The sequence below is a fragment of the Cetorhinus maximus genome, chromosome 15 (assembly GCF_964194155.1).
Source record: "Cetorhinus maximus chromosome 15, sCetMax3.hap1.1, whole genome shotgun sequence".
In the NCBI taxonomy this organism is placed as follows: Eukaryota; Metazoa; Chordata; class Chondrichthyes; order Lamniformes; family Cetorhinidae; genus Cetorhinus; species Cetorhinus maximus.
This window is the reverse complement of record NC_135893.1, coordinates 92695418-92715174: the sequence shown is the minus strand read 5'-3', so window position 1 is coordinate 92715174 and position 19757 is coordinate 92695418. Positions and strand designations below refer to the sequence as shown.

General features: G+C 47.0%; 1 protein-coding gene across 2 annotated transcripts in view; it reads left to right on the top strand.

Annotated features, from left to right (window-relative positions):
- The window catches only part of LOC144690977 (acyl-coenzyme A synthetase ACSM3, mitochondrial-like), a 129784-nt gene that overhangs the window by 11654 nt on the left and 98373 nt on the right, over positions 1 to 19757 (top strand). For both annotated transcript variants that reach the window (XM_078558919.1, XM_078558918.1), the window contains exons 5-7: positions 1903 to 2046; positions 6281 to 6437; positions 13467 to 13546. In XM_078558919.1, the coding sequence (XP_078415045.1) occupies positions 1903 to 2046; positions 6281 to 6437; positions 13467 to 13546 (381 nt within the window). The remainder of the gene's footprint in view (positions 1 to 1902; positions 2047 to 6280; positions 6438 to 13466; positions 13547 to 19757) is intronic.

Below are 19757 nucleotides of genomic sequence, written 5' to 3'. Positions count from 1 at the left end.
AAGCATTTAGCATTCAATCCAAATGGCTGCTAAAATCTGAGGCATGCTGCGTTGTTTAAGTATTATAATTATTGACTGGCTCTCAAGAGCAAGTTACTCAATGCAAATTTTTAAAGAGAAAGCTACAAAGGATTTTAGTGAGACTGAAGTTAAAGATGCTTATTGCAAGACAAACTAACAAATTTGCTTGTTATTTATCGTCTTTGGGCAGGACAACTTCCATCATCTTAAACCATCTTTTGTCTTGATATCTTTTTTAAATGTATCGGAATATGCTATTCGTTACAAAAAATTAAAAGTAACCCTTTTTCCAAATCTTTTGAAAATATAGTTAAAAATTGACGATGGTCTTAATATAATAGTCAATATACTAAAGTAAGGTATGATGTCTCACTGAGGTGGGGAGGCATTTGGTACTACTGTATTAAGGTAAGTGGTACTGATTGAACTATGGGAGGAGTTTTAAACCCAGTACAGTTGGTGTTAAACTGGAAGTAGGCAAATGAACGGAAAGTTGAAGTGAGCTTTCTTATTTTTTAAGAACTTAACCCCTGCTCCCTTCCCATCTGTCCCGGGATTTAACATTTTTCCCCCACCACCTTCCCCCCTGCAAGGTAAATTCAATCAGTTCCACTTTTATTGGTGCTGTAATATGAATGCTTCCCCACATCAGTGAATAATTTTACCTTACTTAAGCAAGTTGACTTCTAATTGTCTTCCAGCATCTCTGACTTAAATCCTGCCGTTTAAAATAAAAAGGGGATATTTTGAATAAGTTAATCAAATTCAAAAAGTTTAAAGCCTCTGGCCTGGATGGATTGCATCCATGCATTTTGAAAGAATCTAGGGAAATTATAGCAGAGGCATTGTTACACATTTAATAATTTGTTCAAAAAAGGTGTAGCGTCAGAGGACTGGTGGATAGCTAATGTAATTCGTACATGTCCAGGGAATGATATACCAGTCAGATTAACATCGGTGGTAGGAAAAACAATGGAATCCCCATGAAAGGAGATGATAGAAGAACATCTTGAAAGGAAAAAATATATAATCGTGAATAGTCAGCGTGGGTTTCAAAAGGGAAAATCTTGCTTGACCAACCTTATTGAATTTTTGAGGAGGTAACAGAGAGAGAGAGAGAGACAATGGTAGTGCAATAGATGTAATCTATCTGTGTAATCTATCAAAAGGCCTTTGATAAAATACCTCATAATAGGCTAATGAGCAAAGTCAGAGAATGCAGAGTCAGGGACAAGTGACAAAATGGATTGGTAGCTGGCTTTAAGGCAGGAAGCAGGGAGTGGGAGTAAAGGGTAATTATTCAGAGTGGCAGAAGATAGGAAGTGGAGTTCCACAAGGATCACTGTTGTGATCACTGCGCTGTTCATAATTTACATAACAATTTGGACTTTAGAATCAAAAACACAATTTTTAAATTTGCAGATGGCATGAAATTGGGAGTGTGTGATAGTTAATACTGAGGAGGACTGCAAGAAGTTACATGAAGATAAATAAAGACAATAAAGGTTCAGAATAGACAAATAATTGGAAAATGAAGTTCAACAGAGATAAATGTGTGGTGGTACATTTTGGTCAGAAGAATAAGGAGATCACTTATTACTTTGGAAGGTGTCTGTACTTCTACATTTTGTCATCCTCAGTTCTGGGATAAAAAAACTTCCAGCATAATGGGACTGAGGTGCTTGTTGCTGACTAAGACAAGCTAACAAATCTTCTTGTTTTTTAGTGTCTTTGGGCAAGACAACATCCACCTTTTGTCTTCATGTCTTTTTTAAATGTATCAGAATATGCTCTTCATTACAAAAAATTAATAGTAACTCTTTTTCCAAATCTTTTGAAAATAGTTAAAAATTGGTAATGGTCTTAATTCTCCCTCCTAAGAGATGCATCAGATGACCACAAGTGTGCAAATACCAAGAGTTTGGACCCAATGGCCATTTTCTTTACCAGCGGAACTACAGGACCTCCAAAAATGGCCTTACATACCCACTGCAGTTATGGAATGGGTCTTGCAGCGAATGGAAGGTCAGAGAGCTAATTCATGTATAAATGTAGAGTATATATCTGGAGCTTGGGCACTATTCTGTTAAGAACAAAATACATTGTAGAATTCTATTCAAGCTTAAGCCTAAAACAATCACAAATGTTCTTGCTGTGGTAAATAATGAGTTTACTATTTATAAAATATTTATTGTTTTCCTGCACTACATGGAAGGCAGCCTGCTCACAGCTGCAAGTAACATTCTATAACCATCTACAAAGCTGGAAACCTTGAGAGTCTGTTAGATATACAACAAAATAGCAGAATAGATCCCAGGTCTCAAGCTGTACAATTGAGGAGCATGGGGTTAGAAACAATCGGTGGGGGAGACATTGCTCCTTCTTGGGCCTGTTTTCTGGATGGAAAACAGGGGAAAGGACCAATTTTATAGGGCTGTGTACCCCACCATGAGAAAGGCTGAAATAAGTTAAACATTATATTGGCCTTGGACGATAATCAGATGCCTTGGATGGCACATTAAAATGTTGTTAGGCCACTCGCATATGTGAATAGAGCCTACCTCTTAAAGGACCAATTGTAGAAATTGGGCAGTGCTGAGCAGACCAAATGGCAAGCTTGAGCCTCAAAGATTTTCTAATATTTGCTGCAGCCCTACCAGTGGCTGACAACAGGTAATGTTATTTTTACTTTAGCCCTGTGTGTTTATGTTATGTGGACTACAAATACTCAGTTATATGGGGAAATTGGAGCATATCAGGCAGAATTTTATGGGCCACCGCTGGTACATTTGCAGTTGGTGGCAGGGGGGTGGGGGGGGGGGGGTGGGGTCTGTAAAATTCCTCTGGTGTTCTACCTGCCACATCTACCCACCCAGCCCCTACCTTTCCACAATACTACAGTGGGGGCGGCCTAGGGCGGATGCCTGCCCACGCCCCAGTTGAGGCTCTTAACTGGCCTCTTACTGCCCCCCATCCCCCCCCCCCCCCCCCCCCCTCGGGTCCCAAGTGGGAGAAGTGGGTGGGGCCATAACTGGCCCCCCTTCTAGATCAGTAACCCCTCCAATGTCAAGGTCAACCCCCCTAACCCAAGGTGCTCCACCTCTGCCTTGCCATCAGTATCCCCACCCATTCTCTCCCACCCCACCCACCCCCCCCCCCCCCCCCCCCCCCACCCCAGGCAGCCCCTCCTGTTGGACACCTCTCTCTTCCACGCTGTGAGACTCCAGACTTACCTGGTCCTATGGGCTTCAGCACTTAGACTGGTAGTACTCCACCCGACGATACTGCTAGCACTATAGAGCTGCCAGCCAGTCAGGTTGCCTGAAAGCTCTTTGAGGTCAGGACTTCCTCATGAGTGAGAGGCACCTGCCTCCAGCTAATTAACCATCTTGGAACGTTAAATGGTTGCAGAGCAGTTGACATGGGTGAGGACGTATTCCCCGCTGACTCATCCAGTGCTGGGGTGGAAAACCCTACCACATGTTAAATGCTGCTCATATTGTGTAATTGATGTTAACTATCTGCATTAGAAAATGGTGCCAGATCCAAAAAATTTGAATGCAGATCACTACTCTGTTTAATGACATCACGGAACAACTACGTAATTGTGAATTTGAAAGCTGAGATTGCATGTATCCTCTGCCCATTTGATATGAGAGAAAAAATTTGAATGAGGATTTCCAGGTTTTGCATGCTGGGATGTTAAATGTGCTCACTGTCAAAATTAAAACATGCTCTCAAGAGTAGACATTTTCTTTTATACCTTTACTTTAGCAGTGAGGACTTGTTCCTTAATTTGTTCGTATGTGTAAGCTCACAGTTAAGACAGCTGCTTTGAAATTAATCACTTAGACCATGATGCTTACTGCAATTTTACTCTTGGAAAATTGCCTTCCCTTTTTTTGCACTCTTCCCCCTCCACCAGTCATGCGGCTCCATAGCCAACTTCAATTCTCAAATTACTTTTCATTGAAGGAGCGTCATATGGACTCAAAGATCAGGATTTCCCGGTCGGTGAGCGGGGAGCGGGGAGCAGGGAGCGGGGAGCGGGGCCCGCTCACCGACTTGTAAAATGATGCAAGATGACGTCGGGCGGAACTCCCAACGTCACCCTGCCTCATTTCAATTTTCAGGTCAGCGGGGTCTCAGCCGAATCAGCTGTGCACCTGCCGACCTGTCAATGGCCTACTGAGGCCATTGACAAAATACTTAACGTAATTAATAAACCTGCCCGTCCAACCTTAAGGTTGGCGGGCAGGCCGGGAGCCCTGGTGGGCTTCAGAGAAAGCATGAAACCTCATCCATGGGCAGGATGAGCTTTCATGTAGGTTTTTAAAAATTTAATAAAACTGTAACTAAAAGTGATCGACATGTCCCAACTCATGTGACAATGTCACATGAGGGGACATGTCAGGGAATTTTTTTTCTCTATTTTTAACATTTTTTAATGTGGAGCCGATCTCACTGAGGCAGCACTTAGCCTCAGGGAGATGAGTGTGCTCTTTCGCCCACTCAGGGAATCCCGCCCCCCCCCCCCTTCTCCCCCCACCCGCACAGGGAACGCATAGCGCTTCATGGCGGACGTCACGCTGGGCGGGCCTTAATTGGCCCGCCCACGTAAAATGGAGTTGTGCCCCCAACTGTGGGCACCAATCGGAGGTGCGCCTCCACGCGCCCGCTCCTGAACTTCCCCCCCGACAGGGGTAAAATTCTGCCCAAAGTGTTGGCTCTGTTTCTCTCTCCACAGATGCTGCCTGGCCTGCTGAGATTTACCAGCATTTCCTGTTTTTATTTCAGCTTTCCAGCATCTGCAGTGTTTTGCTTTTATTTTTACTTCTCTTCTTGTGTGATTCAGTGACTGCTGGTGAGCTATTTGATTGTGAAATCCAGTCAAACCAGAATTCATCACAGTCAAGCCTGGCCCTGTCCTCACCTGGCATCCAAAAATGAATATTTTAGCAGGGATCAAGGATGCTCATAAGGAGTGGAGACCTTGGATAATTTTTCATTCTTTTTCATTCTCTCCTTCCTCCCTTTCTCTCCTCCCCCAATCATGCAGTGATAACAAAGTCACTTAAGTTAGCCTCACCACTGGTCATCAGCAAGCTTATCGTGATCAGGAAACCAAAGCAAAATACTGAGGATGCTGGAAATCTGAAATAAAAACAAAAAATGTTGGAAATACTTAGCAAGTCTGACAGCATCTGTGGAGAGTTTCAAGTCATGACCTTTCATCAGAATTGGGAAAATTTAGAACCATAATTATGTAGGTGAAATGGCAGAATGTAGAGCAATGGCAAAAAGGAAGGCCTCTGATAGGATTGAAAACAGGGTCATCCTTACAGTCTGAAGGGAGGTGTTTCACAAAGTGGTCACCCATCCTGCATTTGATTTCCCCAGTGTAGAACAGACTGCACTTTGAGTAGCGAACACAGTTTACTAAATTGAAAGAAGTACAAGTAATCACTGCTTCACCTGGAAGGTATACTACTTGTCATTTTAATTCTTCACCTTGCTCTCAAGCTGACATCGCAATCCTTGGCCTACTGCTGTGTTCCAATGAAGCTGAATGGAAGCTTGAGGAACAGTGCCTCATCTTTCAGTTAAGCATTTTACAACCTTCTGGATGTCTCAACATTGAGTTCTGCAATTTCAGACCATAATTCTGCTCGCCCATTTTGTTCCCTTTCTTTCACATGTTGGCCTTAATTTTATTTTTCTCATTTTTCCCTTCAGACAGAGGCTAACTACTACACACCTCATTTGTGGAGCCATCCTTTGTTTTTTTTTAACTTGCCCCATTATTACTTTCTTTGGCTCTGCCCCATCAACTCTTCTGTCATTTAATGTCTCCTGTCTTCCGCCCTATCACAGACGTTCCCTTTTATTCTTTTTCCACCCCTCCCATACTTCACCTAAATAAAGCTATCTTTTCCCAGTTCTGATGAAAAGTCAGGCCCTGAATTGTGAACTCTTTCTCTCTTCACAGACATTGCCAGACCTCTTCCAGCATTTTCTGTTTTAATCATCCCGATCAGAAACTGAACTGGAATTTCCCTTTTATTATAGTTAAGTGTCATGCTGCGTGATACTCACTGTGCCATTTGGGTAGCTCCATGTGTTTCAATTGACAGGAATTTTATTATTATAGCGATTTCATTTTGCCTGGATCCATAGGGAAATGAATTAGGTTTCCAAAAATATGTTTGGTTATAATCCAGTGGGGCAGAAAACTGATTGTGATAATGCCCTCTACCAGGTACTGGTTGGACCTCACTCCCTCAGATGTGATGTGGAATACCTCTGATACTGGTTGGGCTAAGTCTGCATGGAGCAGCATCTTTTCGCCATGGATTCAAGGATCCTGTGTTTTTGTCGTTCAGATGTCACAGTTTAAAGCAAAAAATGTATTGGAAGTAAGCAAACAGTCGTTGTTCTTTCTCAGTAAAATGTAATTATAAATATACTGTTGACACCAGTTCTACAAATCCCTTACCTGTGGAATGAATCCAATGAACAAAGCACTTTCTCTTCACTTCCATTGTATGACATTCCTACTCAAAGCCCAGCACTTAATTACAAACTCATGCTTCCAACATATATTTTCTAACTAGTTGATCCATTGGGCAGAATTTTCTGTTTGTCGGTCGGACGGGCCCAACCAACTCGGCAGGCGGGCGGCCAATTGCCACTGGAGAAATGGGCCGCGCCGCCATTTTCCTCAGGCGGGCCAATTAAAGCCCGCTCAGCGGATAAGCATCTCCCACAGAGAACGGGAAAATAGTCGCGGTGTCGGGTGGCCTCAGACTGCCGGTTCCAATGGGGAGCCGACAGCCTGTATAGAGAGTGGCCAGGCAGCCTGCTTGAGGCAGTGCACCATTGCCACTCATGGAGAGAGGGAGGGAGAACCGATTGCACAATAGCATGAGCAGGAGGAGGAGGGAGGCAGGCTGCAGGAGAGGCCAGCGGGGGGCCAATGTGCCCCCCGATTTTCTGATGCATGCCTTGCTGTCCTCCTCCAAGAGGTGTCTATCCATCGGCACCTGCTGTATCTGGAGGATGGAAGGAGGAGGGCCCCCCATGTCACCAGCCAGGCGTGGGAGGAGGTGGGTGACGCTGTCAGTGCCCATGATGATATGCGGTGCACTGGCACCCAGTGCAAAAAAAGATTCAATGATTTGCTGTGCTCTGGACGGGTGAGTACCATGTCAGTCTTGGCCATTTGACCCAGAAGGTAGCCTTAGCCTTTGAGCCCCCCCCTACCACGTCTTGCTGTCGTTACTGCATAGGGCATCTGGCACATGCTGGGTGGGCAAACGGGTACTGACTATGTTTACATCAGCCTTAGTGGTTGAGGAGAAGAAGGGTTCTCCCCGCAGCATATGTTGGTGTTTGTGGCATTTGAGTAGTCTGGGGGCAACCTGCAGGGGAGGCCACTAGACACATACTCAGAACTCCAACACATGTCATATTGATGGTCATGAGATGGTGCAAGGGGTGCCTCAAGGTGTTTTGGCCAAGTGCCATCTGCTGGCATCGGCGCCACACCTAGTTGCGCCTCCTTGCCATGGGTGCTAAGACCCGTGTGCTATTCAAAGTGATGGACGCCGAATGTGTCCAAGGTGGCCGTTGGGGGAGGGGGTTGGGACCAGCCGTACTATCCTCTGGGGACTGATCACCAGTAGTGTGGACAGGACCCACTGGATGCCTCAGATGGGCCACTGTGGTTGGGGTGCAGCGTGCATGTGCAGAGTACATGAGCGACCAGCCCCAGTAAATCCTCTTCTCTGTTTTACAGGCAAAAAGTCAGCACAATGCACGGGAGCGCCAGAGGACTGGAGGTGGGCACGCCCTCCTCCAGTGCCTCACAACCTTCGAAGAACAGGCCATGGAGCTGGGCAGGAGGCAGGAGGCCAGGGCGGCCGGGGGCGGCAAGGCTGGGGTCCAGCAGCCAGGTATTTGAGGTCCACAGTCCCATCCACTCTGTCTGCCCACCGTCCAAACCACTGATGGTTGCTGCAATCGTTAATGCTGATACAATGCTCATTCACAGACTGAGACACTCTGACTTGTAGGTCATACAGAAGGGACCCTCGTCCCCTTGAGGATTCACATCTCCACCACCTTCCAAAGTCACCTTATCCCATTTGTTACCACTATCACCATGGTCTAACATGCCATTGGATCGCTGCTGCACAGCCAAAGACTTATTGCATCTTAGGGGGTTTGGGACCTCCACCACCCTTTCAGCCAATGTGCCCCACATTACTTTGTCCAAAAGGTCCTCAGCAGTGAACCTCATGGCACTCAACTTAGATAAATGCCACCACGTTACTCATCCCTGCGCCAAGGGGAAATGTTGCCTTCTGCCCACCCGGTCTATGCCCTTCCTAACGGAATGAAGGCCAATAATGTGACCTCTCAATCTCCTGTGATCCACAGCAAATATCGTAACTGTTTGCGATGTTTCCTCAGCCCCGCAACTATCCAGGCCAGAATGCACCCAGGTCAGGTACCTCTGCACTCTCCACACTCCAATGGTACATAACATGCCATGTGGCATTCCTGAGACCATCTGACCAGCCTGTCTGCATGTGCGTTTAATGGTTGGGGCTCCTCTTTTCCACCCCACCAATGTTCGTCTCCTTAGGGTCTTGAAGGGTGAGCGACTTATGAGGCTTTGGGGGAAAGGGATGAAAGGTTGAACTGACTGTACGCTAACTGATGCACTGTCCTTGTTGTTAATTTCAGCATCACCACCAGAGCGACGTGCACCTCGACACCGCAGCCCCCCCTCCACACCTGAGGGCCAACATGTGCAACTTGTGGCACATCATTTCAGCCAGCCAGGCACCAGCGCAGACACACACACACCTCGGTGGGGACTTTACCGTTGGCTAGTGTCCTGGGTCACAGTGGAGTGGGCACATCACAATCGCTGGAGGAGATGGTAGGGGCAGAGAGTGCCGATGGCGCCAGCAGCCGGAGGCACATGCTGAGTCCGGCACTGATGACGTGCCTCTGGAGTTGTCCCCAATGCAGCAGCTGCAGGACAGGAGGCAGGAAGTGTGTTTGCATCTGGCACGGTTGCATGAGGGAATGCTTCAGTTGGTCTCTGCGACGGAGGAGTCCAGGCAGAGTGCATGTGAAGGTTTGACCCTCAGGGCAGAGTTTCAGGCTTCCTCCAATGAGAGATTGGCAACTCTCATAGAGAGGGGGTTCAATTGGATGGAACATCTTACGATTGGGATACGCTCTAACCTGCAAGCCCTCACAGCGGTACTGGCCATGGGTGGTCATTCCCAATGTGAGAGATATTGAGGGTACCAAGCGTCGGCACTTGGTGCCCATGCATCTGCGGTGAGCAGGGAGGTCGAAAGGGACCTCACATCGGCGCAGCAGCTGCCTGTCGTCGCTGCGAGTTCCTCTCAGGGCGCTCCGGATGAGGACAGCAGCTCCTCCGCCCCTCTGCCAGTCAACGTTTCTTCCGTTGAGGCTGCGACAACTGGGGAGGTGCCAGTTCAGGAACTGGCCACTCCCTCCTAGGCGGAGCCATCACAGGCTCCACGGACCAGAGGACGCCCGCCAAGGTCATCGAAGCCAATAGGACAGCAGAGTCAGCAGACTGTCTCTCAAGCCACTCCGAGCGATGGGGCGGCACCCAGATGTAGCACCCGAAAATGTAAGCATAAGGCACCTTAGGCACTCCACAGGTATGTCACTGGTGATTTTGTGTTGGCCTTAGAATAGGGACTCATATTTTTGTGATCGCAAACAAGTGGTGTGTGTTTTTCTTTTGGACAAAATAAAGTCCACTTTTGTTACCATGACTGAGGGTGTTTCGTTTGTGGTGCATTTTTCTTTTTCACATATTTATCATGAGTGTTTGAGTGGACATTGATGTTTCTGTACTAAGCCCTTAGTTGCAGCTGAAAAGGTGGAAGATGTGGCACCCATGTGCCACGTGTGGAAGTGCCAGGCAATGCTGCTCCTGCTGATCCATGTGTGTGGAGCTAGCTGAAGGTTCTTTGGATTAAATTGTTGCGGATGTCCCTGCCTCCTTGGTGTAAACGCGGGTCATCGTTGTGCCCCTCATCATCGCCCTGTGCTTCCTCATCCTCTAAAGCACTGCTGGATTCATCATGTGCAGCCTCATCCAGGGCGTCAAGGTCTTCATCATCAACTGCATCCCCCCTTTCCAGCGAAAGATTGTGCAGGGCGCAGCATACTACCACGATCAGAGAGACGCGATCTGGAGGGTACTAGAGTGCACCCCCTGAGCAGTCCAGGCAACGGAAGCACATCGTGAGAAGACCGATGGCTCTCTCCACCACAGCCCTTGTGGTGCCCTGGCTCCTATTGTACCGATGCTCAGCTTCTGTTCTTGGACGGCGTAGTGGCGTCATGAGCCACCTTCGCAGGGGATAGCCCTTGTCACCCAGCAGCCAACCATCCAGCCATGCCGGAGCACTGAAGAGCCCCGGCACCTGGGAGTGTCTGAGGATGTAGGCTTCATGGGAGCTGCCTGGGTACCTTGCACAGGCTTGTAAAATCTGCATCCTGTGATCACACACTATCTGCACGTTCATGGAGTGGAAGCCCTTCCTGTTGACGAAGGCACCTGGCTCACCTGCTGGCGCCTTGATGGCCACATGTGTGCAGTCTATAGCACCCTGGACATGGGGGAAGCCAGCAATGGCTGCGAAGCCTCTGGCTCACTGTGCCTGACTTGCCTGGTCACAGCGGAAGTGGATGAAGGTGGATACCCGTCTGAACAGAGCGTCTGTAACTTGCTTGACACAAGTGTGTACATCTGATTGGGAGACAACGCAAAAATCACCCACCGAGCCCTGGAAGGAGCCAGAGGCATAGAAGTGGAGGGCAACTGTGAGCTTCAGAGCCGCTGGCATGGGGTGTCCTCCCACACAGTTAGGGGAGATCTCAGGGCCAATCATCTGACAGATATAGTTGACTGTCTCCCTTGAGAGTCGGAGCCTCCTTTGGCACTGCACCTCAGTCATATTGAGGTAGCTGCTTCGCCACCTGTATACCCTGGCAGCAGGATAGTGGCGTCTTCTGCGGCCCCTTGCACCTTGGACAACCTCTTGGCCCTGCGCCCCTTGTGCCTGCGCCTGGCCACCCAAAGGTGGGTCCCCTGAAGGCTGATTGTCCTGTCCTGGCCTCCTGCTTATTCTATCCCTCCCTTCCTCCTCAGGGGAGCTGCCTCCAGTGGAGAGGTCAGAACTCATACCCCCAGGCTAAATGGAGGCCTCCAGAAAGCTGCAGGCCCGAGAAAGAATACTGTCTGCGAACTGGTTTCAAAGTACACAAAAAGCTCTTGGAAATCGATGAGAACTGCTAACAATCACACAGGCAGCTTTTAAACACTTTCAGCAATTAAAACTTCATGGAAAACATGAACAACCCCTCTGAGTCCACATATCCCGACATTGCATGAGTTTTATTTAAAAATCTCCTACCCGTCTGCCCATTCGGCCCGTGTTCCGACCCAAAGTTCGCACGGGCCCCTCAAAATCCAGGACAATTGGCAAGTTAAGGGCTTTAACGAGGCCTTCAATTAATGACGGGCGAACGCCCCACTGCTGAGCGCGCCCGCCGACCGAAATATTGCGATGCCGTGCGCTAACGTCGGCATGTTTGCGCGACATTTTAAGCGTTGACGTGCGGACTCCGCCACCCGCACGTCAGCCGGAAAATTCTGGCCATTGCAAATTGTAGACAGAAGAAAAAACATGTTTGAAAGTCTAATTGCCCTTGCGTAAATCCCATATATATGTATTTTTTTTTACTTTCACTGAATTTCTAATCAATTATTAAATGGCTGAGGTTTAAACTATGTACATTGGCATTTTTATTCTGCTTTTTATTATGAATGTTGGTCTTCATGACCACACTTTCCTCTAGTCCCTCACAAGTCCTACCAACATCGATCACCTCTTAGGAGGTAGTCTATGATAGAATAATATATGTTGGGAATAATTTTCACTTTAGATGTGTGTTTAAAACTGGTGGTTACAGATCAGCCACAAGGGTAGATAACTGGAGGCCAGTCCACAATCAAGTTTTCTATCCACATCCAAAGGAAAAGTTACATTTGTACACTCGCAATGAGAGCACTTGATGGGCCACATAAACTCTGCTTTTGTGACAGACATTTCTTCTTTTCCTCTCAAAAATTCTTAATGCTCTTTAAGCTAAAATTTGCCAAAGCTTGAATTCTGATGTGATCAAGGCTGGGTCTCTTTTGATACCTCTCCCACATTCCCAGGGAGAATACAAGCGAAAGCTTGTCAATATGTTTATCTCACCTCAAGAGAATTTCTTTCCTCATTGTAACTTTTCTTTTCTCCATTTTATCAATATGACTGTGGTTACTGCTCCTGGGGACTCTCCTGTTTTGGTGTTCCTAAATTGGAATCAGTTGAGAGCCTTATTAACATTTGCTAATTGGGGACCTTTGATGTTGACAGGATCCTGATAGAAATAGGAAGTCTAACAGTACCTCCATTGAGTATATTTGGTCTAGTTGTCTGCTGGCGGAGGTATTGCATTGTCAACTTATTTTTATTTCCATTAAATTACTTACTTCCTATCCCTTTTAACGTTTTATGTTCAAAATTTTTCTTTCTGACTAAATTTTAATGTGGTTGAGTGTCATGCACCCTCACTCCAGCCAGCCCAAGTGGCCTGCACAGGTCTGCACTTTTGTGTCTATACGATGTGGGTTTGGAGTTAAGTGAAGGAGGATGGGAACTAGGTCTTTCCAAATTGAAAAGGGCAATTCTGGTACAGTAGCAGGAAGATTGTAGCGAATTTCATTTTGTATGTAAAAAAAATGAAAGTTTGTTTTTAATTGTATACAGGCCAGGATTGGCACCCTATCCACCACATTCAACATTCACTCCCTTCACCAGCGACGCACAATGGCAGCTGTGTGTACCACCTACAAGATGCACTGCAGTAACTCCACCAAGACTCCTTCGACAGCACCTTTCAAACACGTTAATTCTACCTCTGAGAAGGACAAGGGCAGCAGATGCATGGGAACATCACCCACTTGCAAGTTCCCCTCTAAGACACGCACCATCCTGACTTGAAAATATATCACCATTCCTTCACTGTCGCTGGGTCAAAACCCTGGAATTCTCCTTCTAACAGCACTGTGGGTGTACCTACACCACATGGACTGCTGCCGTTCAAGAAGGTGGCTCACCATCACCTTCTCAAGGGCAATAGAGTTAGACAATAAATGCTGGTCTAGCCAGTGATGCCCACATCCCTCAAAAGAATTAAAAAAAGATCATTGGGCTGGTTATTTGTGGTATCTAGAACATTCCTGCCTGAGGCTTGATGTTCCTTGAAGACAGATGTTTATTATTGCAATTGGCATTTGGATGATCATTTACTTTTAAATGTTCTCCTAGGTTTTATCCAAGTATCCAATAACAACCTTCTGTTCTCCACCTACTGCATATCGTATGCTTGTACAGAGTGACGTCAGCAGGTACAGTATCAATTTTCTGATCATTCTTTGTTTACCATCCATTTTAACTGAATGTGTATAACAACCATGGAAACCTACCTACATCACCCTGTTGTCTGCACTCATGCAGAGAATTCCTTAAGGCCATTCAGAGCCCCCCTCCCCACCCCACCCCCTCCCCCGATTTGGCACAGTGCCCTTTTCTGTTTACTAACAACTGCATTGTTGTTGGTAATTCTATTTTCCTAAGACAATTATTCTCCAAATGGCTGTTTGTGTGTTGAATTTACATTAAGGATCAGCACACTAGTAAATGGCTGACCTAAGGCCTGTATTACAAAGGTCGGAATCATCCCAGATTTGCACTAAGTGCGGGCAGGAAAAAGGACATTTTACCCACTGGCCGCAACTGCGGGTTTTCATGCCGAATCGTCCCATTCATCATGCATTCCTGGGAAAGTGACGCCATTTTGCTGGCTGGTGACCTCCAATTCACTCACCATGCCATCACCTCACCGCTTCTTCACGCCGGGTGCCATATTTAAACTGCAGCTGCATGCACACCTCTCAGTGCTTCCAGCTCAGGACTGCTGCACAGAAGACATGGCCCTGAAAAGCAACAAGACTGCAGCCCGCCAATTCAGCGACGCAGCTCTGGACACCTTCTGGACACTGTTGGAGCCTGCCATGATGTCCTCTACCCCTGCTCTGGCCACAGGAGGCCTATCAGTGTCACCACTATGGCATGGGAGGCAGAGGCAGTGGTGGTCAGTGTCAACACTACACAGAAGAGGTTGGCCATCCAGTGCAGAAAGAGGATAAATGATCTCATCTGTGCCACTGGGCTAAGACAACCATCTCATCATTCTAAACTCACACACTGAAAAACCTATTCTGGCATCTCACTCACTGACAGCTCCAAGGACATCATCACTCAACCTCTCACACAGACCCTCATGTCTCCACCTGGCCTCATCTCCTCTGAAGACTGCCTCCTCAACCCTCACCCTCTTGAGGCCACTTGCACAGATCAACATTTGTCCCCATGCACATCCTGGGATACCCCCCTTCCCCAGCAATGCCCTCGCCCTGCAGCCTCTTCTCTTGCCTGAGGCCACTTCTCCCCTTCTCCATACAGCCCCAGCCCTGCAGCTGCTGAAAAGTCACCCCCGCCTTATGGCTGGTTTCGTAAGTAGAGGCCTGCCTGTGAGCCCCCCTAAAAGTGATGTGGTGCTGCCTGCAAAGCCTGGCGCTGATGACCGTGCGTGCTGCCTGAAGCAAGGTAGGCAAACAAGCCTCAAAGTCCCGAGTGAAGTGCAGCTCGCCAGATGCACGTCGCTTATGTTCAATTGTGAAACACGTCCCAGATGATCCAGCTTGGAGGTTATTCCAGCAAGCAGGGCTTATAATGATATGCAAATATATTACAATGAAGTTCCCAACGTCCGGCAGCAGGAAAGGCAGTCCACCATTGATGGGTGGAGCGGATGATCATAAACTGGTTTCACAACGTCGTGATTTTTGGCCTTCCTGCCATATGTTCGCTCACGCCCACCATGATGCCCGATGCCAAAGAGCACTGAAAATTCCGCCCACAACTATTTCGAGCACATCCCATGGCCTGAATTTTCGCTCTTGCATCGGGAACACAGAGGCGGGGAAAGTCTCAACTCCGCAAATCCAACTCTCAAGAAACTGCCACAGATTATGTGATTTTGGTTCTGGAGACAGGGTCTAATGTGAGTCGGGCCTGTCAACCCCGCAAGTAATAGAAAAGTGGAAGCAGACCCAGCATAGGTTAGGCACCTCGGTCATGAATAAAAACCGCGCCAATAAAGAGTTCCAATTATGAGGCAGGACGTCGATGGTGGTGTTGCTGTGGCTTGGAGGAGATGTAAAAATTGAACAATCAGGTGTGTGCAAACTGTACTAGTTGTCCAACTGGTTGCTGACACCGGATCAGACGGCCTATCATGGGCTCTTATAGGAAAAAATTGTCTTTGCTGCTGTCTGTTCACATTGTAATGAAGGAGTACACTTTAAGGATTGAGAAGAATCACAAGGCGCAGCCACTGAAATGGCATTGGCCAGGATTTTCCAGCCACATTGTGGTGGCACCTGCCGTAGGAGATTTGGTGGTCCAGCCAAAAACCCATTGACTTTCATTGGGACCGGGCGATCCCGGCATTGGAATGGGCCAGAAAATCCCGTCCAACATCTTGGCACCATTAGCTGCTCACATTATCCTGCATTAACGAAGGTTATATTATGTCCCGGAGATCTGAAACACACTACATTTGCTACGATCCTTTGTCCATCCACCTACCCTCTTGCCACCCATCTACCAGGGTGCACCCCTTCAATTGACCCTTGACCAGTTCCCTCACAGCTGCACACTGTCAAAACACAACAGTGTGACTCAGAGGCAGTAATCCTGTATGGTAGTTAGTGATTGGGAGCATAGCGTGCCATCTGGTAGTGGCTGCAACAAAATCCAGGCTACCATGCATTTGTGCAGACCCAGCCCCCACATGCCCATTGTCCACATCAATAGTCATTGATAAGACTGAGAACATGGTTACTGTATGTAAAGCACACATGTATGTGTGAGACCATTCAAAGTTGGTTGCCTTACGAGCCTTTTCATTTTAAATCTTTCACACCAGAATGTGTCACCGAGTCTAGAGTGGAGAAGGAGTGGGAGGTGCTGCGCTCTGCTTCAGCGGCCAGGGCCTCTAGATACTGATGGAGGAGGCCCAGAGACGGTGAGAAATATTGTACCCACTGTCCACCATAACCTGTCAGCAACCACAAAGAGGGAATGGCAAGATTTAGCAGTTGCTGTAAGGGCAACAGGGGACCATAGAAGAACTTGAATATAGTGTAGAAAGAGTTTGCATGAACTGCTGTGTTCCAACAAGATGGATTGTTCAACACAAGCACACAGAGGTCCAAGTGATGGTTCACATCTGAATGCTGCACCTAAGTGGGAAACATGGTACGTACATTTACTATGGTATGGAGGCTTGTATGTCCAAGCCGTTCCTGTAGGTGCACACGGTAGAGATGTGAATGTCCACAGTGATGCACTGACGTGTTCAAGAGATTTCTCCCTGGAAGTACTATATAATAGGCTAACATTGTATTTATGGTTGAAGAGGATCCAGAACGTCTGGCCCAGTTGGGGGCTGAGGCCACGAGGCTAGGAACATTGAGGAGACAGCCATGGAGGTAGCCGGTGTCCCTGCTCGACTGGCTGTCGGGGTTGGAGAATCGCTCATAGCAGGTAATAAAAGCCATGGCAAAGGCACTTTGAAACATGGTGGTAATGGTGGAGGTGATGTTGTTAGTTTACTGAGTACAAGGAGATGTTAGCATGAGAGGAAGTGCAAGGATAAGATAGCATGACAACCAAGATTAACGGTAATGGCATGCATCAGAGCGTGCTTTCACAATGACAAGGGTTATCCCTAAATAACTCATTTTCTGTTTCACACAGGTTCCAGTGCTGCTCGCTCATCCCAAACAGGCCACCTCATCCCTTGGGCATCACAAGGACGAAGAGATATCCAAGGAGGCAGCATCACATCTTACTAACCCACACTCCGCCAACGCAGATGCCAGCACATTGGAGGGATTTAGCGCACATGTACTGTGAATGGCATGAGGTGATGGGCACTGCACCAGAGTGCAGGAGAAGGTGTCAGAGTCAGAGACATCTGTTCACAGTCCTTCTCCAAGGAGAGAGGAAAGTCACAATGATGGTCCAGTGGGCAGGAAGGTGGAACCTCAGAAGTCACCTTTTGGGGAACAGTATTTGCATAATCAGATGCAGATGTGTGGACATCTGGTGGAGTTCCCTGAGGAACTGCGAGCTCACTCACTGCAAATGGAGGAGTCCATCATAGTGATGAGCTCCACATTACTTCAGGGGCCCGAGCTCATGAGCTCCAACCATCATGGAATGACCACTCTCATGGAGAGACACATGTAGCATCACTCAAAGCGGATGCAAAAGCAGCGCCATTGCCTGCAAAGGGTACAAGAAAGGCTCACTCAGTAGCCTGAATCAGCGCATTCAGAGTATGAGCACTGACATCCACAGAATTCATGAGGAGCTGCATTCTCTTAACAGAACTGTCACACTGCTGGCACAGTGGTTGCTGGAATGGATGACTCCTGCACACCAGCAGCCAGCCCCATTGACCCCATCTGAAGTCCAACCTAGGGCTGTGCAGGCTAGTGAGCAGGGTGAAGGTACCTGTTCTGATTATGGACTGAGGCCCAAATGCTCAACCAACATCTTGAGTAATTTGGTTCTTTTTATCTTACTGGATAGTTTTAATTGTACTTTCCTAGCTACTGCTTTCAACTGTCCTGTGCTTAGGGATGCTAGCGTTTTGGCAGTCTAGTCACTTTGTTCTAACAATACCTGCGTATCAAAATTTGCCATTTTGCTATAGTATTAGGGTAAGGGAATTTGCTGTGATAGTTTAATTGTTTTAAAGGTTGTTTCAACTACTGAACTATCCTTGTGGCTTCCAATTGGTTCCTTTTAGTATCAGATTCAGCTTGTTCCTTACATTTGGACGTTGGTCAAATTTGGCTCATTTGTAATGGATTCGATCTCGGACTTGAGACCCCAATTTCTGTTACGGACAGAGGAGAGGGACAAACTGAACTCATTTGTTTTTCTCACCATCTGTCCTTAAGCAGAGGTGTTTTAATTTTTGAAATAGGCTGTGGCGTGTTTCCCCAGACCCTCTGTTGTGAAGTCAATTTTAAAGTGACTCAGCAAAATCTCTTTACGGTTAAATCAGACATTCAAATCTGGGGAATGGTCGTTGCAATTACATACACAGACACAAGAAGGAAATAGGAAAGAAAAGAGTTTTACAACTAGGAATAACTTAAAACAAAAAAAGGAAGATATTCATATTAATTCACATAAATGCCAGAGTCCAGTGAAAGTTCTTTCACATTGGGATTAAAGTTCAGGCGGGTTCAGCTAGCTGAAAGCAGGAGTTGCCAAATTCCTTCAAGGTTGGTGATGTCACAGCAAGTTGAGGTTGATATCCTGAGACTTAGTCCACTCTACTGGCGATGGCAGGAATCTTCCAAAGAACCAGGCTTTGAGGAGGTTTAAACTTGAGATAGACTTTGTTGTCAGTCTGGAGTCCTGCTTTGGTGTTGACAAGCTGTAGGTTAACAGCAGACCGACTTGGGAGTCCCGGAATGTCACATTAAAACTTTCCAAGGGCCAAAGGACCTTTGATCATGCGGTGTTGCCCATTGATGAGTCTGTTTTGGGTTAACAATCAGTTTTGATGTCTCTGGTCAAAATCCATTGTTCACCTTAAGAGATAAATGGTGGCTTTCAGCGCCACCACAGGTATAGCAAATGTCAAAGGCTCCCTTTTTGTTATAAGTCCGGACTGGGAAGACAGACTGTCTGCTGCTCCCTTGTTTCAGTTATTGTAATGGGTCCACATAATGATAGATATGTGATCCCATGACAATGAGGGCTAAGCTTTGTCCTGTAATTACTGTTAGAAGTTTCTAAAACTGTAGCCAATTTGCAAATCATGTGACCAGAAAATTCCATTTTTAACTAAGCAGGAAGACATTTTTCATTTAAACATTTTATGATCTCTTTCATGTCTTATGGACATGACACTAGATGAATCTATTTTGGATTAGGAGGCTTCTGGTGATGACCCCCTCTTGCAAAGCATAAGCCATGGCTACATGGGCCTGCCCCTTAGCTGCCTTGCCGTCCTCCTCCTCCTCTGTGTCAGATCCCTGAGCATTGACGGAGTCTCCTCCCCGTGCTCCTCACCATTCTCATCGTCCTCCTCTTCAGATGTTGTTGCTTTGGGCATGGCTTCTTCTCCTTCTAGTTGTAGGCCCCACCACTGTGCCATAATGTGCAGCATGCAACACACTTCAACTGTTCAGGAGACACTTGCAGGTGAATACTTAGAGTTCCTCCTGAGTGGTCAAGGCACTTGAAGCGCAATTTGAAAATGCCAATAGCCTGCTCTATTGTACTGCAGGTCACCACTTGGCTATTGTTATAGTTCTGTTTTGAGTCCATTTGTCGCTTTCTAAAGGGGTAACCCTTGTCTCCCAGAAGCCAACCACAGACCTGTGTTGCATTTGAAAAAGCTGAAGCAGTTGGGAATTCCTCAGAATGAATGAGTTGCAGCAGCCACCAGGGTACCGTGCATAG